Genomic DNA, 27,687 nt, shown 5'->3' with positions numbered 1-27,687 from the left:
ACAAAGGTTTAGCTGGAAAAACTTATCATATAAATGAGTATCAAAATATATTATTGTCACTTGGAAAAAATGTCAAATTGAGCAAGTTATTAAGGTTGAATTGTAAATATAAAATGTAACACTTTATTCATAACTATAACTTTAAAAATTATATATTATCATGGCAATCTCCAGTGCTAAACAGCGACATGCAGCAGATAACAGTGTTCTGTAGTCTGGGGGCTCCTCTGCTGGTGGAGGATGTTACACATGTTGAAGCTCTGAGGGATTTTTGTTCAGCTCTACTGATGTTTTGTGTTACTGTGGCTCTCTGGCACAGTAATACACAGCAGTGTCTTCAGGCTGCATATTCTGTCCATTTAAAGTCACTGTCTTGCTTGAAGTGTCTAAGTTGATGGTGAACTTGTTCTTTAGTGAATCTTTGTAAAATGTGGGGTATCCATAATGTGCATCTCCAATCCACTCCAGTCCTTTCCCTGCAGGCTGTCTGATCCAAGCTGTCCTCCAGCTGCTTAGAGAATAAGACACCTGACAGGTGATGGTCAGACGCTGACCTGGCTGCACATTCACAGATGCTGTCTGTGTCAACTGCTGACACTTTACACCTGTAAATAGAAAACATGTTGAATACTGAATCTGTGTTTCAGCAGAATCTTATAATCAAATTCTGTCTTTTCCGTATTGAGACTCACAGGATCCAGAAACCAGCAGCAGCAGGAGCACAGCTACAGAGAACATGTTGCACTCAATGATTTTCCTCCTTTGTGTCACTGATGGCATGATCTCAACTCTTATAGGAGACTGTGAGTAAGTGTAATTTACATACATAGATACAAAAATGTTATAACATAAAGGTTACTGAAGTTTCCACCTGTAAAAACAACTCTCACATATTACGCAACCCGTAAGTTAAATATGTGTTTCTGACTGCAGAAACATTTGGGTTATAGCAAGGTATTTTCCTATGAAATGGAACTATGGAAAATGGGTTGTGCAAAAAAGGTGTTAAATTATTGTGCTTAAATTATTTAAAACAGTGGAGGTTTATATGAACTAAACAGGAAAAAAAAACAGTTTTTGCTTTAAAAAAAATTCAGCTTATGTCTCTTGTTTAATTAAGTGTTGAATTTGCAGATTTTGTTTTCCAAACACTTTTGATACACACTGAAAGTTAAAAAAAAGATGAATCCATCTGTCTAAGCTTTCATTTTATATCATATACATAAAATAATTTAATTATAGCATAAAGAATTGTAAAACAAAATGGGTTTGTCATATCAGTTCAGAACTTCTTTAATTGATTTCTTTTATTCAAATATATGTTTTACAACCCAAGTTTATGTGGGCATTCATAAACAGAAAATAAAAGATAAAACTGACATTTCAAATCTTATTCTACGTTCACAGAGATAGACAGTTAGACCTGTGCCACAAAAGTTAAGATTTTTTTTCTGTAAATGTTGTTTTCAGTATTCAGTGAGTGCACATTTCAAGAGGAAAGCTGTGCCAACTGTTCATGTTTAAATATTTTTGAAAAAACATTGAATATCACTGTAATAACAGTAACACTTAATGTGCTGTGATCCTGCTGTTAGTGTCTCGACTTCAGTGAGAGTCACAGGATCCAGCAGCCGCAGAGCTACAGAGAACAGGTTGGTACTCAAGGTGATAGCATGGGAGCTTCTGGTATTATTAAAAATATTTTTATTTAAAAGTTTTAATAAACGTCTGATAGGTGGCAATCTTTTTTTATCCATGTCCATTATTTTCATTATTTGCTTTTTTGTAAATAATGTTGTTTATTATCATCATCATCTCTTTTATTAAAGAAATTTCTTACAACTGTCTCAACAGCCGGTGTCCCTGTTTTTGAGGAACAACTGCTTCCTCTGGGTTCTTCTAAAAATAGATGGCAGGATGTTTTTGTAAAGCCTTTTCAGCTGCTTTAACCACTGTGTTTCTCTTTGGCACAGTAATAAATAGTAGAATCATCTGGCCACAAATTGGACAACCTCAAATACACCATGCTGTTGCTATCATCTCTGCTGATTTCTACACGTCCTCTCAAACTGCTTGCATAACTGTTTCTGATGGAAGTTGAGAAGCCGCTCCCGATCAATTCCAGTGGTTTTCCTGCAGGTTCTCTGACCCAGATCATCACACAGCAATCAAAACTGAAGCCTGATCCTCTACAGGAGAGATTAAGAGTCTCTCCAGGCTTTTTCACTATTGGACTGGAAGGAATGGACTCCATGCTCTGACCTGTAACACCTGATGAGATGAAAGAAGAGAGGAACAAGTGAGACACCTGGAAAGTTGTAATGGGGCCACAAATGAGTATCACTTGATGTTTTTTGATATAAGAAAAATAAGAAGCAAGACAACTTACAGGGCAGAGAGAGAACAATGAGCAGAGGAGTGAGTGTATTCATCATCCTGGTGGAGATGTGATTTCTGGTGCTCTATGCAATATAAAAGACCAGCACGGGATGAAGATTTGCATCATGATATCAGAAAAGGGAGGGGCTTATAAAGATAGTTATTCTTCGGTTTAATTGTAGCTTTTAGTACTTAATGATGTTTAATATAGCTGGTTTATCATATTTGCAGTGTAATGACAAAATGTGTTTTTTATTAGGGTTCATTAAAATTAAAACAACAAGAATACTAATGAAAGAGAAAGTAGTCAATTTACATTTTTATTTGGCTTGTTGTGAATAATAAACATGAATAAATGGTAAGAATACAGACTGTAAAAATTAGTTGTGAAGTCTTAAGGACAAATATGCTGCATAACATACCTAAGATTTAAAGATAAAAAAAAAACAACAACATCTGAATCAACATTAAAATTTAAATTTTGGGGAAAAAAACAACTAAAAGTTTATTTAATTTGTTTCACATGGCAAAATCATCGACCGCCTTTACCCAGGTGATGCCATACCCTGCATTTACGGACTTCCTAAGATCCACAAGGAAGATATCCCACTCAGACCCATTGTTAGTAGCATAAATTCAGCCACCTACAACATCTCGAAACACCTTGCTACCATCCTTGCACCTCTCGTGGGGAACACCCCACACCACATCAAGAACTCCACCGACTTCACCGACAAGGTCCAGAAACTTTCCCTGGACCCAGATGAAACCATGGTGTCCTTTGATGTAGTCTCTCTCTTCACTTGCATACCCACTACTATGAGACTGTCAGAAAACGACTACAAGAAGACAGAGCCTTGGAAGACAGGACCAACTTCACACCCGATCAGATTTGCACACTGTTAGACCTCTGCCTCACCACTACATATTTCAAATACAACGAGGGTTTCTACAGACAAAAACATGGCTGCGCCATGGGCTCCCCCGTGTCACCTATTGTAGCCAACCTTTACATGGAGGAAGTGGAAAGAAAGGCTCTTGGCTCTTTTAAAGGGAGAGTACCCAGCCACTGGTACAGATATGTAGACGACACCTGGGTCAAAATCAAAACACAAGAAGTGGAATCCTTCACTGCGCACATTAACGCCGTGGATAAAAACATCAAGTTCACCAGGGAAGACACTAAGGACAACTGCTTGTCTTTCCTGGACTGCGCTGTGCACATTGAAGAAAACGGCAACCTCAACATTGAAGTTTACCGGAAGCCCACACACAGGGACCAGTACCTCCTCTTTGACTCCCATCACCCTCTGGAACATAAACTTGGAGTAATTAGGACCCTACACCACCGAGCAGAACATGTTCCCTCTAAGCCTGAAGGGAAAAAGAAGGAACACACACATGTAAAGGAAGCACTTAAAACATGTGGCTATCCTAATTGGGCATTTATAAAGTCAGCAAAGATGCACAGAAAAGAAGATCAGACACCAGCGAGGGAAGATAAGAAAGGCAGACGCAACAACGTTGTCATCCCCTATGTAGCCGGTGTATCAGAGAAACTCTGGAGAGTTTTCTCCAAACACGACATCCCAGTGTACTTCAGACCCACAACACACTCAGACAGAAACTGGTTCATCCCAAAGACAAAACTCCTAAACACAAACATAACAATGTGGTGCATGCTGTACAGTGCAGCGAGGAATGCCCAGACCTCTACATCGGAGAAACCAAACAGCCACTTCACAAGCGCATGGCACAACATAGAAGAGCCACCTCCACGGGACAAGACTCAGCAGTCCATCTGCATCTAAAGGATAAAGGTCACTCTTTCGAGGATGCCAACGTTCACATTTTGGACATAGACGACAGATGGTTTGAAAGAGGAGTGAAAGAGGCCATCTATGTCCACTGTGAGCGACCATCTTTGAACAGAGGCGGTGGTTTACGACACCAACTGTCTGCCATCTATAATCCAGTTTTGAGATCCCTTCCCAGACGCCTTAACGCCCACTCACATCCTGGGCCATCTGACCTCAGGAAATCACATGATAGGGTGGGGCCAGGTTTCACAATGAGCTCACCCGAAACCCTGACTGATTGGGACCCACGCCCACTTTCACACCTTGGCGCATGTGATTAGGTAGAGGATCATCAGGGGGTCCTTTGTCCCTCTTTGGGGGGATACTCCCACTGGGTTTAAATCTGGGACTCTCCACCACTGATCCTTAGAACTGAAGAAGCTTCTCGGATGAGAGGTGAAACGTCTTCAAGCAACTTAAAGAAGTCCAGACGCGTTTCTTTCCAAGCTCCTTAGGCAGCCAGCAGAGCTAATGAGAACATGTTGGTACTGAAGGTGATCTGATGAGAACGTCTCATCTTCATCTTTAACCGGTGCTATGATTTCAAGTCTTAATAGCAGACTGTCAGGAAGTTCACTTTGCATATTGAGAAGGAGCCCTTCTCACAAGAGCCCTCTCACTTAAAATTGTGTTAATCTTATATGTATCTATTATTTAACTCAGGAAGAAGCTCTGATTCACAGAGGATGATCCTACAAACATATTGTGTGAATGCATAATTTGGAAAATTACCCCAGGATTCTTGAATGTGCCATTCTATCTATTTTTGTATCCCTCTTAAAAATTGTGTTTCAGTGTTTTTGAATGATATTTTTACATATTATTTTTCACTATAATCAAAAGTGTTTTTTATATTTTAAAAGCATTCATAGACAATAACCGCAGGTGTTTTTGTGTCAGTGAGTTGAACATCAAATTTTTGATCATCTGTTGCCCCCTGTAGGTTCTTGCGAAGCTGTATGGCCGAAGGTTTTTGTAAAGCTTATGTCATTACTTAAACCATTGTTTGTCTTTCACACAGTAATACACAGCAGAGTTTTCTGGTTTTAGGATGGAAGTCTCAGATATGTCATACTGTTGCTGTTGTCTTTGGTAATTCTATATGTCCACTCAAACAGCTCACATATCTGTTTCTGCTGGAAGTTAAATAGCCTTCTCCTATCCATTCTGGTTCTTTTCCTGGTTGCTGTCTTATACAATCCATAGAACAGCAGCTAAATGTGAAACAAGATCCTCTACAGGAGAGACTAAGAGTCTCCTCAGGCCTTTTCACTACAGGACTGGAAGGAATGGACTCCATACTCTGACCTGTAACAGCTGAAGAGATGAAAACAGAGAGGAACGAGTGAGACAGATAAAATGTTATCTGAGTAAGCATCATCAACTGACCATCAATCAGGGTGTCCTGGTACATGGTGAAATAGTGAGCAGCACAGGAACTCAGGGGGAAGCAAAAAAGCAATCGATGAGGTACAACAAAAATGCTACGGCAAGGAGGAGCCATGATGTCAGGTCATTCATATGTGTTCATTCATAGTTCTGATGCCTTCAGTGAGAATCTACAATGTGAATAGTCATGAAAATAAAGAAAAAAACAATAAATGAGAAGGTGTGTCCTGGTAGTGTATTAAATACTGGTATTACAATGTTAATAAATGTGTTTTTGTTAATATGAAAATATTGGATAATCTGAATGCGCAACAGATCACTTCACAGATTGCCAATAGTAAGCTTTAGTGTGTTTAGTGCTCTCCCTGCCAGTTGTGAATTCCTCTAAACCCACAAAGTACACAAATGCAATTCATTCAAAGACAGGGAGTGTACAGATCTACAAAGACACTAGATGTGTTTGCAAAGAAGAAGAGTTACAACAACAGTCTTTGTGCTTTCAAATGACTGCACCTCTTCATAACACCACTGGCATACCAACACATTTATCGGCATCTTAAAATCACAACATGAGTAGTTTTTCACATAGAGGTGGAAACTATATTGCTGCTTCTGCACATGGAGCTTTGTCTCACTCTTGTGGAAAATCTGAGAATTACAATATCTTGGAGCATGAAGCAATTTTCTGAAGGATAAACATGGTGTTATACTAGTATGTGTCATCATAATACTCTTTGAGGTAAGATAGCATGTTTCTAAATTCACAAAGGAATTAAGGTATTTAGTCATTAATTTCCTTTATTCATTTTTGTATTTGTTTTCTTACTTCAACATGCATATATGTCACACTTAGTACAAAACTAAAATACAAAAAAAAACATTTTGTAAAGTATAAACAATGCAATTAATAACAATGGAAACACAAAGCATTACATGTCCAAACTTGTCAGCATACATGCTGTTCAAACTGTAATAATAGCACAGGCTTAAAATGAATCAACAAAAACAAAAACTAATAAGAAAAAATTAACATCAAAGACAGCAACAACAACAATAATAATAATAATAATAATAATAATAATAATAATAATGGTATGCACAGTATAATTTTGAAAATTGGACTGGAATCTTACTTTTAAACAATCAAATGACAGGCGCTTACCTTAATCAATGCAGCTATGATACCCAATAAGGTGGTGATGATGAAAAAAACTATGAGGGTGAAAACCTCATTGTTTTTTTGAGGTTGGCTGATGGTTGGCTGTAGATCACTGATGGAAAGATGGAAAGATGTGCATTACAGTTTTAGTAATAAGTTGATAATTTTTAGTCAGTTTTGTTCAAATGAATATTATGGAAATAAAAGATTAATGTTAAACGCTAAACAGCAGCTCACCAAACACATCAGTTATAGTGACTTCAACAGGTGCTTCAGATGACTCATGCACAAGAATACGTAGACCCTTTGTCTTCAGTTTTGAATATGTTTAGACTGCTGCTGACAGAGTAAGAGCTGCTCCCTAAGTATTTCCATGGAGGACTGTTAACGTAATGCATGGATGGGAGAGTCTTGCCATCTTCTTCCCAGAACACTTTGATGTTAGCAAGGGAATATCCAGACACTAGGCAAACAAGGGTTAGGAATGTCTGACATAGAAAGTTCAGAGGCACTTGGTTGCATTATCTTCACTGTTGGCACACGAAGGTCTTGAAAAACATTAAAGGGAGAGAACCATAAAAATATAGTCACAACCAGAGGAACATGAAGTTTAGAAAGAGCTGTAAGCAATTTGTTACATTTCTAACATTACCTGTGCTTTTGCTTATATGGTCTTCATTGCCCTGATTGGAACATGGATGTTTTCCTTCACAAAACCCTTGTTTATTTGCATCCCAATTTTCTGCTGACACATTAAGGAAGCTCTGTTGAGTCTCTGTCCCATTGTTGTGACTCACTGCAGGATTAGTAAGGACATAACAGTCAGGAATTTTGTTGCCAGCTGATTTCCAGGTGATGGAGAAATCGTTAAGACTAGGGGCAACCAGAAGACAGATAACAGTCACGGGTCCTTTGTTCTCAGGCTGCTACAGTGGTGATGGTCCCTGAACATAAACCCCAACTAGCTGTGAGGATGATGGAGGTACTAGGAAAAAAACAACAAAATCAAGAAAATCTTATTGTGTATCACAATAATAGCATTTTCACTTTACCTGAACATAGATTGATATTTCTTGTGATATTTTTATTCAGAGACCTGTCAGATACTGTACAAGTGAAGATCTTTCCTGTTTTCCACTCAGAGTGATCAATTATAAGTTGACTGGTCACTCTAGCATGTCCATCTACACTCATGCTGATATCAGTGGTTGTTGGAGATCTTTGCTGAGACTCATTAAACCATCTAATGTGAGCGCTGAAGACCCATCCAGAGCATAAGAGTGTCTGTGATCTTGACTCCTTACTTTGGACCAGAAGAAGCTCCACTGATGGGTCCACTAAAGTGAGACAAATCAGGGCATCAATTTATCTATTTGACAGAAAACATTAAAGTATAAAACAACAAAGTTAAATCAGCTGCCTAAAAGGGAAGCAAGAGTAGCTTGTTACCAAAAATATAGCTGGTAGAGTTTGACTATAAACTTATTGACTTTGCAGGTATATTTTCTGTCTTTCTTCCAGTATGTCTGAGGGACAGTGAATTGACTACTGATTAAAAGGAGGCCAGCGCCTTCAGTCTTCAGGAAAATCATAACATTTTCTTTTTTTTTTATTTTAATCACCATTGACTTGTAAGGTGGTGTAGAGGTCATGTGAGGACAGTTGTTCCCTTCAGCAGATCTGGGCAAGATCCTGATTTCTACCAAAGGAGTTTGAAGTGGAGGACAATGAAACAAAGCAGAAATATTATTTAAGGTCCTCTTTGGTCATAAGATGTCTGAATTTCCTGTAATGCTAATATCATCTTACCTGCAATATTTATAGTCTTCTCAGCAGATCTGACACGCTTTTGCTCTCCTCTGCATGTTAAATGCTTTACTTGCTTCCACCGACTCAAGGAAAAAGTTTACTGATAATAAGAGTTGTGTTTTACTCTCTGCATATTTTTTCATTTGTGGTGCCAATCTCTCAGCCAGGAGATTGTGGCATCAAAATTAGTGTGGACCCAACATGTTCCTTGCACATTAGAGTCTGACGCTTAAGTCTTAAACTTGGGAATCTTCACATGAATGGAAGGTGAATTTCTGTGGAGTTAAAGAAAAACATGCTAATTTATGAACTTTATCTTTAGACTGCTCTTAATTTGTTCAAGATATACCTGCAAATGTTAATGTTGAATATGGGCTTTGAGACAGTAGCTGTACATACTTACTGTGACAAATGCTTATTGTCTTCTTATATTCAGTATAATTGTGATTAGCAGTGTGGGAAAAAGTTGATCCTTTTCCCCACACTGAGAGTTTGCTGCTCAGGCTGAAGGTTTTCTGCTATGTCCCTTCACTTTGTAGCTTCGTTCTGCTTGGCTTCTTGTTTTGACTTAGTGGTGATTTGTCCTGAAACCACTCCAAAGCCAGTTTGTCTGGAAAGAAACCATTGAGGGTCCAGATGAGCCTTACTGGTGAGATTCCAAATTCCCCATCCAAGACTGGGTACAATGTGATGTTTGGCGACACAATCCATGGCACTGAAATAAAGAAGAGATTAGTTTGATTGACATAACTCATTATAACTATAATGTGTGAACACAACAAGGAACAACTTTAATCTTATCAAAGTTATACATACCTTCAGATTCTGGTAAATGCAGAACTCTTCAATTTCAGTTGTCATTAAGCTATGTTAGAGTTGTACTTTCACATTGTCACATCCTCCACTGCAACCACTGAACATCCAAGGTATGGACATTGAGACTGTGGACAGCTACAGGTACCTTGGTGTTCATCTGAACAGCAAACTGGACTGGACTCATAACTCAGACGCCCTCTACAGGAAAGGGCAGAGCAGGCTGTACCTGCTGTGGAGACTCAGGTCGTTTGGAGTGGAGGGCCCACTCCTGAAGACCTTCTATGACTCTGTGGTGGCCTCAGCCATCTTTTATGGTGTGGTCTGCTGGGGCGGCAGCATCTCTGCTGGGGACAGGAAGAGACTGAACAGGCTGATCCGCAGGGCCAGCTCTGTTCTAGGATGCCCTCTGGACCCAGTGGAGGTGGTGAGTGACAGGAGAATGGTGGCTAAGCTGTCATCCCTGCAGGACAACATCTCCCACCCCATGCATGAGACTGTGACAGCACTGAGCAGCTCCTTCAGTGGGAGACTGCGGCACCCACGGTGTGGGACGGAGAGATTTCGCAGGTCTTTCCTCCCCACTGCTGTCAGACTCCACAACAAAGACTTTAACTGATCATACACACACATCCACAAATGTGCAATAACACAAATGTGCAATAATCACAAATGTGCAATAATCTTTCTGGCAACCGTTGTATTTTTCACTCTGTTGTATATAGCATTTGTATTCTATTTTTATCCTATTGTTTATTTTATTCTATTTTATTCTACTGTATATAGTATTCGATTTTTATTCTATTCTGTACAGTTGTGTACTGTATTTATTCTTATTTTATTTTATTCTAATTGTCCTTCATAACTTTTGCACTGTCCACTTCCTGCTGTGACAAAACAAATTTCCCACGTGTGGGACTAATAAAGGTTATCTTATCTTATCTTATCTTATCTTATCTTATCTTGTTTAGAGTTGTTCAGTAAGGTGAAACTAGGGCAGGAAGTCTGTTGCACAGTTGTTATGCATGATAAGGCAGAGTGATCAGGGCAAGCAGCAAGCGGAAGCACTGAGTAACAACCAGGTCTCAAAAAAGTACCAAAACACAGAAGTGAGAGAATGCAAAGAGCAACGGAGCATCACAAACACCAGGTGTGAGGTGTGTTTATGTCAGTAAGAGAAACAAAGTGCACATTTAAACTTCTAATGTCAGTTTGCATGTGTACCACATCTATATTTTCTTATCAATTTGCCAAAGATTTTAGTTCTCAAATCTTGTAATAATATGATAAATGGTAAATGGCCTGTATTTATATAGCGCTTTTTAATAATAGACTCAAATGCAACCATTTTGCATATTTGGTATCACAATCATCATATGGACTGCTGATCACAGCACTGTGGATGAGGATTGGCCTGTAGTTATCTAATAATAAGAACTTTTAATCCTTTTTTTGTTTACTATATTTTAAGCATCTGTGTAAAGCATATGAATTATTCACTGTTGCTCTTTTCTTTAGTGTAATTCTAGCAGCCACTGTCTGATCTGATAAATTCCTCTGTAAATCTGATGTGAAGTTTTTTATAGAAGAAAGATTGCCAAGTGTGATTAGCGTTTATGCCACACACTGTTTGTTTTTTTGAGTCATGTGTGAGTTTTAAAACACTGCCTGAAAGTTTTTTGAGTTACACAGTGGATTGCTGTGGCCCTAACCATTTCTCTGTTTGCAGTACCATTAGGACCCAATTTAGCTGCTCTCTCTTCTTGTCTTTGGAAATTTGTCACTCTACAGGTTATAAAAGGAGAGGATGTAACACAAATACATCCCTCAGTAGATAACTCAAGCAACAACAGTCCAGAGTGTTGAATGTTCTTAAATATTTCATCTGTACACTAACTAAGAATTGGGACAAATTCAGTCACAACAGTATTCTTCAGAACCATTCAAGTTTTGCATTAACTACCATACAGAGAGCACAAATCAACCAGCCACACAGATGTTCCAGTCATGTCTGGATTAATGAATGATTGTAGTTATTTCTACATAGAAGTGCATTGAAACATATTTGTCTCAAGTTGGTTGAAGTCTTCAGTCAAATCACGTACTATGCTCATCTTAACTGAAGCATGTTTTTTAATATTGTTAGTAGTGCATCTTATCACTGCCATATATACAGCTACTTCCTTTAACACTGATGACAACTTGAAAGCATCAGTGGTCCAAGAGCTCCTCCTGTGGTTTGTTAATGTTAGAGCTGTTTAGACACTGAATGGTTTTTGTTCAAGTCCACTAGTGTTTTGTGTCACTGTGAGTCTCTGGCACAGTAATACACAGCACTGTCTTCAGGTTGCACATTCTGTCCAGTTAGAATCACTGTATTCCTGGAAGAGTTGGTGGAAATGCTGAACTTCACCCGAAACCCGAAACCCTGGCTGATTAGGTCCCACACCCGCTTTCACACCTTGGCGCATGTGATTAGAGGATCACCAGGGGGTCCTTTGTCCCTCTTTGGGGGATACTCCCACTGGGTTTAAATCTGGGACTCTCGGCCATTTGACCTTAGAACTGAAGAAGCTTCTCGGATGAGAGGTGAAACGTCTTCAAGCAACTTAAAGAAGTCCAGACGCTTTTCTTTCCAAGCTCCTTAGACTACGATGACCTGGATAACTGAGAACCTTCACAGACGAAATGCTGAACTTGTTTCTAAGTAAAGGACTGTAGTGAGGTGTGCTTCCAGAAGCTGCTCTTCCAATCCACTCTAGTCCTTTTCCTGGAGCCTGTCTATTCCAGTGAGTCCAATAGCTGCTCACGGAATAAGACACCTTACAGGTGATGGTCAGAGGGTGACCTGAAAGCACACTCAAAGAGTCTGGCTGTGTCAGCTGTTCACACTTGACACCTGTTGAAAAAAGACATGTGTTGTTGTAAATTACAAGACAAAGAAGAAATGCTGGCTATAACAAATCTACAGAGACTCACATCCAGCAGCTAAAAACACTAGCAGAGCTACAGACAACATATTGTTTGGTGTCTGTTGTGTTGTGAACTCTGCTTCACAATCTGATGTAAAGTTTTTATAACCCAGTAACAGAGAAAGCCTATGAGTTTGCACAGGATCATACTTATCATAGTTGGTCTAACCGGAGCCAATCAAAGAGTGTGCATGTTACATCTGTTATTCACCTACTTAGACCTACATAGGTAAATTTTTATTTCACAAGTCAGTATAACAGCAGTGAAACAACTGATTGTTTCATTGCATTTAATATATCTGAAAACAATATAGTATTAAGGATTTTGTATTAAAATCAGTGGATTGATACATTAAAATGCTTTTTTTCTTCTTTTTGTAGACTATGTAGTAATTAAAAAGAATATTAAATAATATAAATTTTACATGTTTTGGTATTATTTCAAAAATCTTAAAACCTTGTAATAGCTTACTAATGCTTTGGTTTGCTGGGATAAACCAGTGGTAGATCATTTTACCCAAAAGTATTTATTGTGAGTGGTTTTTAAACAGTTATCATTTTGCACATTTTAAATCCACATTTATATGGCTGCAGAAATCAAAAACTGTTCACAACCAAATGTCACTGAGTATTGTAATATCACTGGTTGTAATTTTAGCGCCAATATTATTCTAATTGTACTGTTTTTAACATGTTATGAACAAAAAAACTCCAAAAAACGTGACAAACAAATTGATTTAGCAAATACTAACTTTAGAATTCTTCACATTCTGGTATAAATAAAACATGGAGATGGATATTTGAATACTGTATTCCATAAAAGATGAAAGATGGCTCTGTTTTAGTTACTTCAAAATAAATAATAATTAATGGAACAATACATTTGTAATAAAAAGTGTAGAATATAATACATTAACATGTCAGATATACTAAAACATTCTTAAAATTGACATTGTTTCATATATTAAAATTATTTTAAAAGTAAAATTAAAGATAACAGCTGATAAATGTCTGTCATATAGAGAGGATGACTCTAAGATTTTGCACAAACAGCTTCAGTCAGTCATTCTTTACACTGTTCATCTGCACATGTCTGTTGTTTTTCTGGAGATGGGAAAACTGCCTTCACCTGAATAAACAGCAGAATCCTCAGTCCTCAGACTGTTCATCTGCAAAAACACCTGCTATCTGCTGTTGTCTCTGGAGATGGTAAACTGGCCTTGTACTCTGGGCTGGTTCTAGACAGGCATATATGAGGGGGCAGACAGAAATATAAAGGGGGCACAAGGTGGCAATGCAGACGAGAAAGGTGTGGGGGCTGGGTGGGGTGCTCTGGATTCAGGGTGCCACAAACAATTATTTTGATAGTTGGCTAGTCACTGATTATTTTTGTGATTAGTCGACTAATCAGATCAGGCATCCATTGAACGTAAAACGAACAGCTTATTGCACCAGCATGCATCTGCTTTTATATAACTATCATTAGCTTACAGCTTGAAGTATGTGCTAACTAAAAAAAAGACAAGATGGTAGTTTATTAAACTTTTAATGAAATTTGCAGATTGTCTCGGTGGAGTTTAATAAACTCAGTCGTCTGCTCCTTGCTATCTAAACTATAACAGGACACTGGAGTAAATTCTCACACTTCTGTTTAATCAGTTTTCTGTTTGATGTTTTTTCAGCTCTGTGAAAGCGATAACTTTAATCTCAGTCAAACCGATTTACTCACTTTACTGATTTACTTACTACTTATTCCTGCGTCTTTCGGGATCTTACAAAGCTTCAAACAATGTGTCAACTATTAAATTAGTCGTTGACGATTTTGATAGTCGACGTAATCGTGACTAGTCGACTAATTATGGCAGCCCTACTCTGGGTAACTGTTTTTGTCATGTAATTGGTTTGCAGGCCTCTACCCTAAGACCTGACCAACTTGGGTGTCCCACCTGAAGGCTAAGCTTCTGCTGGTCTAGCTTTTATGGTCACTAAGACATGCAAAGACCACGTTAAGGTGAAAAAATAGAGAAGAATATTTTTTTCAGTGACTTTATTATAGTCTCTTTTTACTTTGTAATACAGAAATTTTCAAATGTTAAAACTTACAATACGAGAAAGGTGTGGGGGCTAGGTGGGGTGCTCTCAAGAGACTGTTTCATATCACAGGTCCTGTGCTTTAACCATCTGTGTTTTTAAGAAAGATCTCAAACTCCAAACTATTTAAAAGAAGTAGTACAAGGTTTGTGTTTGTGTGAATTATACGTATGGACCCAGTCCCTGTCATTCTTTATTTCTACTGCAGCACTTGCAAGTGCATGTCTATTTCAAACTTTGCAGTGATATCGCACCCAGGTTGATGCCCTCAGATATCGGTGCGTTGATGGTTCTTGGTGTCTGGGGCTGGGCGCTCATGTATGTACCGGCTCACTCCTGGTGGCCACTTGGAAGGGCCTGGAGCCTGTGACCCGGTTGGGCCCCTTCCAGGGGGTGGGGGGCCCTCAGGCCTCTGGCCTCCGGGCCTGGGGCTCGGTCCTCTCTGGCACAGCTGGCTGCCAGCAGAGCCCGCGGGCAAGTTAATGCAGCCCCCTCTGGCCTCTGCTCCGTGGCTCCTGGGTGACCCCTTGTTAGGTTTATATTGTGGATTGTCATTTATGCTTAGAAATATGTACTCATATATGCTTAGAGTTTTATAATCGATTGCATAATGATAGAGGTCTGATCCTTAGCAGTCTGCAAAGACTCTGTGTGCCTCCCAGAGCACTCTGGCATACACACACATCTTAAGGTCATGAGAGAGGTCATACCTTCTCTTACTGATTTATGCTATGGGAGGACACCTACTCTGTATCTGTTCAACTATAAGTGCCTGTTGTTTAGGTGGACCGCTGGACCCCTGGCTCCATCTTTGGGGGAGTCATTCACAGGGTCACATCTTGACAAACACACACACACACACACACACACACACACACACACACACATACCTACACTATGCACGGACTGGTATTCTTTGTTCACATGTACGTCTATGTAAGACATCATAGGTTAATGAACCTATGCATAGTCATGTAACCGCAATAAAGAGCAGTGTTACGAGGGAGCAGACGAGGGCAACTGGGGTCAAGCGAAGGAACGATGCTTGTCACAGGTCTTTCCCTCGTGCACGAGCAATACAAAGAACTTTGCCGACTTGTGTCTTGCTTTGCTGTGTAGTAGAATTGTCTTGAACGTTCCAGCAAATAGCTTTATGCTACAAACCTAACACCCCTCGTCTGGGGCTCTCCTCAGCTCTTCCCAGGAAGGCGGCATGGTTAATGGTCCTCCTTGGGTTTTTGGGTACACAGGTGTACACAGACACAAACTACACCTTTCTTGGCTGCTACCTCAAAGCACATTGTGCGCTGTCGATCTTGCGTGCTGCACAATAACATTTAATATTTAGTATCTACTGTTATTTACTTTTAGCTAGTTTATTGTGATGGTTTTGTGTTTATTAAGTTGCTCTCTCTTTTTTGTTTGTTTTCTCTTCTGTTTTTTCTTCTCTTGACAGGTGATCCAGGTGATTTTTTTTCTTCTCCCCTTTCTCACTATCTCTTCTCCCCTCTTTTTTCTTTCTCTCCCTCTTTCTTTCATGGTTTCTTTCTTCCTTTCCTATCCCCCAGTCATGTCTGTCCCGTCTGTAACAACCGAAAACAAAATAAAATAAATACATAACAATAATAAATGTCAATCAGATTAATCAATATGGCAAGGCCATGATGATCCACTTGGTAAAGTAAATCCGCTGGCATCTTTCTTGGCCTTCAGACAATAATTCTGATGGCTAAAGATCCAAATGGGACAGGCAAAAAAAAAAAGAAAGAAAGAAAATGAAACAACTGTAGCTTGCCTCCACCATTGTGGGAATGTGAGAGTGAATGAATAGTGGAATTGTAAAGCGCTTTGAGGGTCTCGAAAAGCGCTATATAAATGCAATCCAGTATTACTATTATCATTACAAATTATTAAGACTTTAACAAATTCAATTGAGTCATCTTGAGAACATGTGAACATACCTCCTTTGAGGTGATTGGAAGTAAGGAACAACAATAGCGCCTATCAGTCCAGCAAAGAGTGGAATGGAACCATCAGTTCACACAGTATAAAGCATCTTTAAGATTAGCATTCACCCTCCAAAAAGGGTGAAGAGGAAAAATCATTGGATGTGACCAAATTAAATCCTTTATGTGCAACTCATACTCTATGATTTAGATTTTTTTTTTCCTATTCACGCACTGAGGGGTTCTTTTTCAACTCTACTGATGTTTCTTTTCTGTGAGTCTCTGGAAAAGTAATGTTGAAAGTTGAAAGCAGTGTTTGACTTTCATGGGTTTTTGTACAGCGTTACTTCCTTTTGTGTCACTGTGACTCTCGAGCACAATAATAAACAGCTGAATCCTCAGTCGTCAAGCTGTTCATCTGCAGATACACCTGCTTTCTGCTGTTGTCTCTGGAGATGGTGAACCGGCCTCTGAATGACTCAGAGTAGCGGATGGTGCCACTGCTACCACTGATAGTAGCAACCCATTCCAGTCCTTTTCCAGCAGCCTGTCTGATCCAAGCGTTCCAGTAATCGCTACTGAACCCTGAGTATGTACAGGTCAGTCTGTGGGAGTCTCCAGGCCTTTTAACCACTGATTCAGATTCAGTCAGTGTTTGACCCTCAGTACCTACAGACAAACAGCTCATTAGATACAATGATGCAGACATTTTATGTGTTTTCATTAGTAAAAGTAAACCTATGATCCTTACCAGCCCAGTTCATTAAGAGAATGAGAAAAGTGAACCAGATATGAAGTCTGAACATGATGAAAGCTATTTCTCTCTGCTCAGTCTACAGTGGGTACATCAATGATTTACTCTCTGTCTTAAACTCTCTAACACTTATGTAAACATAAACTAGAACAGTTTTGCATTAGCTCCTCCCACACTGTAGCTTGTAGTACTGATCATTTTATTACATTATTATTTGAAATGTATTTATTTGTTAAGTAATTGTGTTCAGGTAAGACAGTCCTATCCTTATAATTCTACATTTTTTCTTTTCTTTTTTCTTTGATCATAAAATCCTTCTTGATACTCATTTAGAAAAGTACATTATGTTGAAACATTTGTTTAAGCACCGGAGTTTCTGTGTTTATGATTAATGTTCATTTTACTGTAAAGTATGAACGAAGTAAATAAAAATCAATTCTGTTCAGCATACACATAAATCTTTCTATTAGTCTGTCTCCAAAGAGATTGTCAAAGAGATTGAACTGCAGGTGATTTATGCAAATATCATTTTGATCGGCTGAGTTTTTGAACTAAATTTCTTGAAGTTCGATTGTTTACTGTCATATGTAAATATTTATAAAAAGATAGTTAGGTTACTGCTAAATGCCACTTAACACCTGTTTCATTTATCAAGCTTAATATTACAAAAAATAGATTTTACTCCAGCAGACAAACTGTTGGAGTCATCTCTGGAGATGATGGACCTACCCTGGATGAACTGAGACTAACAGATATTAGCAGTGCCAGTGTGTATCAGTTCATATTGTAGCTGCTGAATGTGAATCCGGAGCATGTAAAGGTTAATTCTGGATATTTTCCAGGCCTTTTTGCCACTGATTCAGATTTTGTCAGAGACCATAAAAACATCTCAAGAGCATCAATTCACACTTAATTAAACTGTAATATCAAGAATTATTAATGCTGTCAACTCCCAAGCAAATAGTTAACAACAGTTATGAAGATATTTGTAATCCACAATCAGGATTATGTGATTAACAAAAAGCACTGGAAAATTAAAAAATAATTAAGGAGCAACTAAAGTTGTCCAGTTTTATTTTCAATATTCGCACTTCTCTCTTTTAAAATAAAATGAAAATAAAATCAACGACAGAAGATGTTAATACTCAGAGAATAAGAGACCCACAGGTTACTGTGAGATTGTGATAAACATGAAAAATCGAGTCCAGTTCTAAAGAAATGAACACTCTGTCCATGCTTTCAGTGTTTATGTTCAGTGAGAACATGTTGATATTGAAATTCATCAGGTCAAAGCTTCTGTATCTCTTGCAACCAACAGCAGTACATGTCTAGCAAAACTATTCCAGCAGCCTGTCTGATCCAAGCAGCGCTAATATCACCACGAAACCCTGAGTATGTACAGGTCAGTCTGTGGGAGTCTCCAGACGTTTTAACCACTGATTCAGACTGAGAACCTCAGTACCTAAAACTGAATACCACTCTTTTAAAGTAAAAATCAGAGAAAATGGAAAATTATAATTTTTCAAATAATAAAACTTAGAATACAACAATACCTATACTAAATACATATGCTAAAAGCCAACTTGTCCGCTGAAAGTGGAAGTGAACAGGATAGTGGTCTGAGAGCTCCAGTTCTGGAAGCTTTTTATTGAAACAGACTGTGAGGGGTTTTTGTCCAGGTTCCTTGATGGTTTGTGTTACTGTGGCCTGGCTGCACAGTCTCACAGGCTGGCTGTGTCAACTCTACACATGTTACATCTGTAAAAAGTTGGATGTAAAGCAGGACAAATGATTGAATTTTATTTTAAAAGAAAAGCTGCACATTTACAGTTTACAAATTTACAGTGACTTGCGGCTTCCTGCTGCCAACAGCAGTAGGAAGGCAATGGGGAAACATGTTTTTTGATTGAAGCTGACTGTATGACCTTCTGATCACTGTTTCACTTTAAGTGACTTCTTTATAACTGTGTAACAGGAAGTCATTTGGTTTGCATATTGATTTGAAATATTAGAGTGCAAATTTACCTTGGTGTGTGACCAGGTAACCATATGCCTCATGTCAGGGTGCAGCAGACTTCATCACTGCTCCACTATCTAATAAAGTGCCCAAAGAATATCGAAAAGAAAAGAACAAAGAGAAGGAAAAATACTGGAAAAGATACTAACTTGTAAAAGCAGCATGTAATACAAAAAGAGAGGAAGAGAAGTGAATGATGCATTGTGGGAGGTCACCAGAACTCCGGGCTTGTGGCAGGATTTCTAACAAATTTGTAGAACAATTTATTCACTAAATATATCTTTGTATGTTATGTATTATGTAATATTAAGTGTAATATTCAGTTTAGCATCATATGAGATAAACAGCTGCTGACAAGAAATAAATAGGAGAGACCTCTTTGGTCATTTATTTGCTGTTGTACATCTTAATTGAAGGGCCATGGATTAAACACATCAACAGGAACTCAGTAGCTCACACTTAAGTACTTTGTGTAAGCTTAAAGTCAGTAGACAGTTTGTGAGATTATCTGGATCTTTTAATCAGCCTCTCAAAGTCTTATGAAGAAAGAAAAAATGTAAATGGATTTGTAAGTAAAAAAAAACACAAATAAAATCACAAGCAATTCAATTCAATTCAATTCAATTTTATTTATATAGCGCCAAATCACAACAAAAGTCGCCTCAATATATATATACATATACATATATATATATATATATATATATGTATATGTATATATATATATATATATATATATATATATATACATATACATATATATATATATATATATATATATATATATATATATATATATATATATATATATACACGTGTGTGTGTGTCTGTGTGTAGTTGTATACTACATTATACAACTACACAAGAAATTTATCAATATTAATAAGTACAAAATAAACTGTATGTAGAAAGCTAGAGGATTTTGTACAGGAACTAAAACAGCTTTAATCACTGTGGCTCTCGAGCACAATAATAAACAGCAGAATCTTCAGTCTTCAGGTTGTTCATCTGCAGCAACAGCAGCTGTCTGTTGTCGTCTCTGGAGATGGTGAAGCGGCCTTGGACTGACTGGGAGTAGAATCTCCTGCTACCACTGCTGCTATCGTGCCAGGCAATCCACTCCAGTCCTTTTCCAAGAGGCTGTCTGATCCATGCCATATAGTAGCTGCTCAGTGTGAATCCAGAGGCTGTACAGGTCAATGTGTGTGATTGTCCAGGCCTTTTAACCACTGGTTCAGATTCTGTTAAAGTCTGGGCACAAGCACCTGGTAAAAGAACAAGAAAATTGTGATTTTCTGCAAGCTGGCAAATTTTAAAAGACAGAGAATATTTTCTCACCTGTGCACCAGACAGTTAAAAGCAACAGTCTCATGTTACAGCCTATCATGTTGAAGCTTCTGTCGTCTGTTCTCTGTCGTCCTCTCTCCAGTCAGGAAAGAAGAGCTGGATTATATTTAGGTTTTGCATTGGCTCCTCCTCATTGGAAGGATTTATGAGTATATTCCTCCAGCACTGTTACTGTTTATTTTAGACCTTCGACTTCTGGCCCATAATGCTCTAATTATGATAGTGAATGAATGCAAATTGAATATTAGCCATATGATTTATGTCTTTGATTCACCACTGTCACAAAGTGCTTAGTCACAAGCCAGTGTCATGACTTTAAACTTGCAACTGAAGTTTAATTCACTTCAGTTTTGTTAAGTGTGCTGTTTTTCCGTTTGATCATACAAGATTATTTAATTTGATTGTTTGCTGAATTTCTTTAATTTATGATCATAATTACAGATATATCATGTATAAGATCAGGAGTGTTCACTTCTGCAAAATGCTGTGTGCCCTTTACAGACAGCAAGTGCTATAGAGGTCCTTCAGGTGTCCAGTGATGTTTTGCCCCACTGGCAACAATTGTTGCCAAAGTTTATCACTGTCATTTTCGACTCACAATAAAAAATCTCAAAGGTACTAATGCAACTTTTTCCACTTATATGCTAGTAGACAACTTAGACAAAGGTTTTGATTTTTAAAAAATCGTTTCCAAGTGCTTCCTATCGCATGACATCATCTGCTTCCCGCTCTTTCTGGCTGAAGACATGGCGGATGCAAATCATCCTGGAAAGAGGTAATTTTCATAAATTTCTTATGACTTTCCCCCCAAACATATTTATAATTATTTAATCATTCAAGTCTCTAGAGTAACCCTCCCCAAAAAAATTGTACCTAGGATAAATATTTTTTTGTTCATGGGCTTATTTCTGTGAGTGGCAACAAAAGTTGCCAGTGGGCACATAGCATGTCGCTAACTAAAGGAAAACACTGTCTGCAGGATTGCTCCTAATTTACTTATTTAAAATTGTAGAATGATGTACAATGGCTCATTTTAGTCCTTTTAGAATAATTCCTAGCTAAATAAATTCACAGGTATTCAAGGCCTCTGTGTATAGGATTTTTATACATTACCATACATCATTTTCTTGCTAGCTAAAATTCGCTTGCTAGCTAACATGTATGTTGTCCTTTCCTTAGGTACACCGTAGCAGAGATCCTGGCCATGCTGCAGGACTCTGAAACTGTGGCGGACATCACAGTTGTGCCTGAGTCAGAAATGCACGCACATGACACAGACTGTGACAGTGACCAATCTGATGATGAGGCCACTGGTGACCATAACCGCCTCCCATCAAGAATACTCAAAGGTGAAGGCTTTCTACCTAATTCGGACATGCAGCTGCCAAATCCCCCCGATGATGATCCTGGGTGCTCATCCTCAGTGAGTCAGACAGAGACTAGAAAGGTCAGTGGCACATATGAAAAGGTGACCAGTCAGATTGTTGGGCCCATGCTCCACAAAACTAAGAACCAAGACAGGAAATTCAAAAAAATCAAAATTGCGGCCAAAGCACCAGCACAAGCCAACAAAAAATATCAGATCCCTCGCTATGTCCCCAAAGAACATGATCCTGGCTTCACATCAGATGATCCAGTGGATATCTTCCTCACATTTTATCCCAAGTCCCTCAGAGATGTCACACTGGAAATGTCCAATCTCTACGCTGAACAAAAAGGGAAAACGCTCAACCTGACTGAGGATGAACTTCTTACATTCTACGGTATTCTGTTGATCAGTGGATACAACACAGTCCCAAGGCGGCGTCTTCTCTGGTCAGACGATTGTGATGTCAGCAACAATGCCATGCGGAGGAACAGGTTTGATGAAATTATGTCTTCTGTTCATTTAGTAGACAACATGAAGATCACAGCTTACCCGTTCTTCAAGGTGCGTCCCCTTTTTAAGCATCTAAATGACATCAACAACGCAATCCCGATAGCAGAACATGTGGCAGTAGATGAGATGATGATTGAGTATTTTGGAAGGCATGGGTGCAAACAGTTTATTAGAGGGAAGCCTATTCGTTTTGGGTATAAAATATGGAGCTTAGCATCCTCCTCCGGGTTTGTCCATCAGATGGAGCCATATGTAGGAAGCCACACACATCTGGTGGAAACTGGACTTGGTCAGGGTCCAAGTGTGGTTCTTGGCCTGGCAGAGAAAGCTGAAGTGCCACCTGGAGTCAAGTTTTACCACGACAACCTCTTCACAACCCTGTCCCTGGTGGATGAGATGACCCTGAGAGGCTATGGCAGCTGTGGCACGATGCGACAAACTCAGCTCCATAACGTTCCCTTCACAGCACCCCAGACCTTCAAGAAGACACCCAGAGGAGATGCTGAGTATCTGGTTGAGGCAGAGAAGCTGATTGTAAGGTGGAATGACAACAGCGTGGTCACCGTGGTGTCGAACATGGAGAGGGAGTTCACCGAAACTGAGGCGAAGAGATGGAATAAACAGAAGCGGACTATGGACAAGGTCAGACAGCCCAAGTGTATCCAGGACTACAACACACACATGGGAGGAGTGGACCTGCATGACCAGTTTGTCAGCCGCTACAGAGTCAACATCCGGTCCAAGAAGTGGTGGTGGCCATGCTTCAGCTGGGCCCTGAACAGTGCCATGGTGAACAGCTGGTGCTATTACAGGTACACAAGGCTGTATGTTATTTAGTGATATCACAATCGAGTTGGTGATGTTTGACTCGAGGTCATCGCTAGTGCTCTTCGGTCGACAAGAGCAACAGTGATGATATCCAGACCAACATCACAAACTCAAGTGTGATATTGCTTTTACAGAACATTCTACATATGGGGCATGACGTTGTAGAAAGGATGAAACGATGCACATTTATGCATCTATCATGCTTGTTTTGTCATTCATTTAGGTCCTGGAAAAGCGGGGAGAATGATCTCCTCTCCTTCCAGAGGCTGGTAGCCCAGACCCTCCTCCTGCGCCATGGAACAAAGCCAAGTAGGCAGGGCAGAAGATCTTCAATGGCGGTGGCGATAACTGATGCCACCAGGTTTGATAATTTGAACCACTGGCCCTGCAACACTGGTAGCAGGTACAAGCGATGCAAGAACTGCGGCGGACGCACATCATTGGCGTGTGGAAAGTGTGATGTGCCACTACATGTGGAGTGCTTCAAGAAGTACCACACTGAGTAGAACATGCATGAAAGATGATGGAATGTATGGGAAGAAATATGTTATATATGTATATATGTTTTTAGAGGTTCTAAGAAAAAAATGTTTGTTGAGTTTTTGAGTATAAAAAAATTGAGAATAAAGAAATCAGTTCAAATTGTTTGATGTTTTGAATTTTATACAGGGGGAACCTGAGGCTCCACCTTTTTGTTATTATTTATTATGACTATATTATTATTTTGTTCTTATTATATTATTATTATTACTTCTCTATTATTATTATTAGGTGACATTTGACCTAGTGACAAGCTGTGTGACTACTGGCAACAATTGTTGCCAGTCATAAAAATGCTATTTTCTTCAAAAAAAAGTACAAAATGGAAAAAATAAATACATAACATGATTCAGAGGGACTCAACTGATAAAATGATATGCCTTACAACTCTGAAAAAAATCTGGGCACAAACGGGTTAATGACCCTTCTTAGTGGCTTATTGTGTGCCATAGTGGAGGTTGAGAACAACATAGAGATGCAATATGTCAGCACACTCTCAGTCGAAAAGTGGTAGAAGATGGTCAGCAGCTTCAACTTCAGGTTGATCCTCGTGAGGATCCTCAGAAACCAGGAATTTGAAGCTGGTCAGCCTCTCCACACACTTCCCAATGATGAAGATGGGCTGAAGGTCGGACTTCCTCCTGCTGAAATCAGTGATAAGTTTTAGGTCTTTTGTGGTCAACTTAAGACCGATTTGTTGATTAATCACTGGCCCAGACTGAGTTAATGTTTGACCATCAATACCTAAAGACATGGTAACAGCTCATTAGTGCAGTCTGCCTGTAACCAGCAAATAAAGCTGTGTTAGAGTTCAAGTCTGTCTGCTGAGTCCTGATCTGGGTCCACTATCACCTTGCCACACAACAGACCATGACATTAGAGGTCTGTGCAATCCACCATATATAAATACATCACAGGTATCAGTTTTGCATCAACTCCCCCTTAAAAAACACAAAAAACTGTTAATTCATGGTTATACATAGAAAATCTTTTAGTAGGCAGGTATTGCCAGTAAAACTCTCAAAATCAACAATACAGGACACGCTCAGCAGTCTCTTATCATTTAACTCTAAAGGGACGTGTTACCTCTATTCTAAGTGATACAAATGTTTGAAATTAAATATTTCTCAAATATGCACCTTCAAAAGTGAAATGTCACTAGAGATAATAACAAAAGAAGTTTTAAGTTGCTGGTTTAATTTAGAGGAGTTTATCTGCTGTCCAAAGATCTAAAACCTGACTTCATAGTACTTTCAAACATGATATATGAAAGCTAAATCCATCTGGAATAAAAGGAACAAAGTTTGATTTGTTGATAAGAACATATGGACCATATGATTTTTAGATTTTCCTTTTTCCTTCAACCATGTTGAGCAATCATTTGTGATCCTTGAGCTCCTCCTCTGGCAGCTTCATATACTGTAAGTGATCAGGCTCAGAGGGGTTTTTGTTCAGGTCTGCTGGTGGTTTGTGTTAATGTGCATCTCTCGCACAGTAATACACAGCAGTGTCTTCAGGCTGCATATTCTGTCCATTTAAAGTCACTGTCTTGCTTGAAGTGTCTAAGTCAATACTGAACTTGTTCTTTAGTGAATCTTTATAGTAAGAGCTCCCAGTACTTTTCACCCCAATCCACTCCAGTCCTTTCCCTGCAGGCTGCCTGATCCAGCCTGTCCAGTAGGTGCTCATAGAATAAGAGACCTGACAGGTGATGGTCAGACGCTGGCCTGGCTGCACTGTCGCAGAGGCTGGCTGTGTCAACTGCTCACACTTTACACCTGTAAATAGAAAATATTATTTTTAACAGATGATTAGGTAAAGCCGTTAATGATAAACTATTGAGTTTGACAAATAAAAAAGGGACTCACAAGATCCAGCTGCCAACAGCAGCAGCAAAGCTACAGAGAACATGGTTTATGTTGAGGGTGATGTTCTGGTATCGCCACCCCAAAGATGTGAGGAGTTTTTATGGCTGAGTAGCAAGGAAGGACACCGAGTTTGCATAGAATCAAAGAGGCACCAGTGTTGGTACAGTCAGAGCCAACAGAAAAGTCTGCCATAATATAATAGTGTGATATAAACTTGCCAGGACTCACCTTTGCTTAGCATTTGTTGTACCGTATTACTCATTCACATTTTCAAATCCAAAGAAAAGTTTAATCTCTTGTCTTTTTTTTTTCTTATAACACATCTGTGCACCCGTGATTTCTAAAAATATGTCTGCTATTTTCTTGACAAAACTGACTAATTCAGTCATTTGTCAGATTCAGAAATGTATTATAAGTGCATCTTAATTACACAATTTAACTAATTAAAGTCACTTGATTAATTTCAGGACAATAAGATTCATAAATATAGGAACAGAAATATGAATAGGTACATCCTGTACTTATTTTTTTCCAGCACATTATTGTTATGATGTCTTCCAGCCTTATACAAACATGGTGAACGCTTTGCAGAAAGACATTATTTCCTGCATTTCACAGGAAATATGTTACTTCTTTCAGAGGTTGCAGATCTGCAAAAATTGCACTTTTTACTGTTTGGGTTTAATATTGCTTTGCCTTTGCAGAATATTGCCAGTGTGAGTTTATTTAAAGGGACATATTATAAGCAGGCTTTTTGAGTTCTGAAATACTCTGAATGTTTATGATGTCCATGAGATTCTTGATGTCAATATTATTCCCCCATCATAAAGTATGGTTCCCTTATAAACAATAAGAAGGGTAAAAACATCCAGGTGGAGTGCTGAAAATGCAGGAGACTGCCTTTATACATAAAGGAATATTTTTACGTTTAAGACACAAATTTTAACTGCACTGCCCCAAGGGAAAGCAGGATTTCATACAGCTATCAGTGCCCAGAGGGGCATCCTGAAAGGGCCAGTGCCATCTGATGGTACGATTCAGAGCAACAGTATGTTTGACTCACACTAAGACTACATATATATCAACAACAAAAACATTCAGAGATTGGAAAAAAGTAATAACATAATAATAGTAATAATATCATCATGTTAAGGAGAATTTAAGAATGAAGAGCCATGATTCATTTTTATGATTGCTGGGTATTTGTGCAGGTTGGTGTGTGGTTTGCATCACTGTAGGTTATCCGTCATTCATCTCAATATTTAGCAGTTTTTCTGTATTTCTTATTCATATGCAGCTCCTCACAGAGTCCAACTGCCAGCAGATGGATCATACAGAGAACATGGCTGATGTCAAAGGTGACTCTAAGTGAGTCCTGCGGGGGGAAGCTGAAGTACCAGTGTGGATACGGAGAGAACGTGCAAGCCAGATGATGGATTTGAAACTAGGACTTTCTTGCTATGAGGCAACAGTGCTGACCACTACACCTTCATACGGGAGCACTTTTTCTATTTTTATATTTGAAATCAATAAGAAGCTTTCTGAAGACTGATATGAAAAGTAACTGCTAAGCTTTTTTAGTTTCTTTTTTATTACCTAATTGTTTTAATACTCAGTGTAGTGTTGACAGTCATGAATCGCAATATTTTTGATTAGAAAATTTGCAGTTGAATAAAAAAGTGAACATGTGAAATCACAGAAAAGATGCAAAAGTACACCTGGCATGTTAAGTTATTGTACAGTGTTTCTCCCTCTCGTGTCACTGTGGCTGTTCTGCACAATAATAAACAGCAGAGTCCTCAGCTGTCAAGCTGTTCATCTGCAGATACACCTGCTTTCTGCTGTTGTCTCTGGAGATGGTAAAGCGGCCTCTGAATGACTAAGAGTAGAAGATGGCACTGCTCCTGCTGATATAAGCGATCCATTCCAGTCCTTTTCCAGCAGCCTGTCTGACCCAAACACCATCAATATTATATTTGAACCCTGAGTATGTACAGGTCAGTCTGTGGGAGTCTCCAGGCCTTTTAACCACTGGTT

The 27,687-nt window shown here is 38.9% G+C and overlaps 1 protein-coding gene and 1 pseudogene across 1 annotated transcript; one reads left to right on the top strand and one right to left on the bottom strand.

Moving 5' to 3' along the window:
- Positions 1-297: 297 nt before the first annotated feature.
- LOC134626674 (uncharacterized) lies at positions 298-14,789 on the bottom strand (annotated as a pseudogene).
- A 6,336-nt stretch (positions 14,790-21,125) lies between these two features.
- Positions 21,126-23,748, top strand: LOC134626673 (piggyBac transposable element-derived protein 3-like). Its single transcript, XM_063472642.1, has 3 exons — positions 21,126-21,310; positions 21,715-23,226; positions 23,466-23,748. The coding sequence occupies exons 1-3, from the start codon at positions 21,282-21,284 to the stop codon at positions 23,746-23,748; spliced, it is 1,824 nt and encodes a 607-aa protein (XP_063328712.1). The 5' UTR covers positions 21,126-21,281.
- The last annotated feature ends 3,939 nt before the right edge of the window (positions 23,749-27,687 follow it).

Source organism: Pelmatolapia mariae, linkage group LG4, assembly GCF_036321145.2.
Source record: "Pelmatolapia mariae isolate MD_Pm_ZW linkage group LG4, Pm_UMD_F_2, whole genome shotgun sequence".
Taxonomy (NCBI): Eukaryota; Metazoa; Chordata; class Actinopteri; order Cichliformes; family Cichlidae; genus Pelmatolapia; species Pelmatolapia mariae.
This window is presented reverse-complemented; position numbering and strand designations above follow the sequence as displayed.

Bases quoted from the DNA above. Each gene is read 5' to 3' on its own strand.
- LOC134626673 (XM_063472642.1), top strand. From the start codon at position 21,282: ATGGCGGATGCAAATCATCCTGGAAAGAG. The intron at 21,311-21,714 runs GTAATTTTCATA...TCCTTTCCTTAG, and splicing joins GCAAATCATCCTGGAAAGAG to GTACACCGTAGCAGAGATCC. The intron at 23,227-23,465 runs GTACACAAGGCT...TCATTCATTTAG, and splicing joins AACAGCTGGTGCTATTACAG to GTCCTGGAAAAGCGGGGAGA.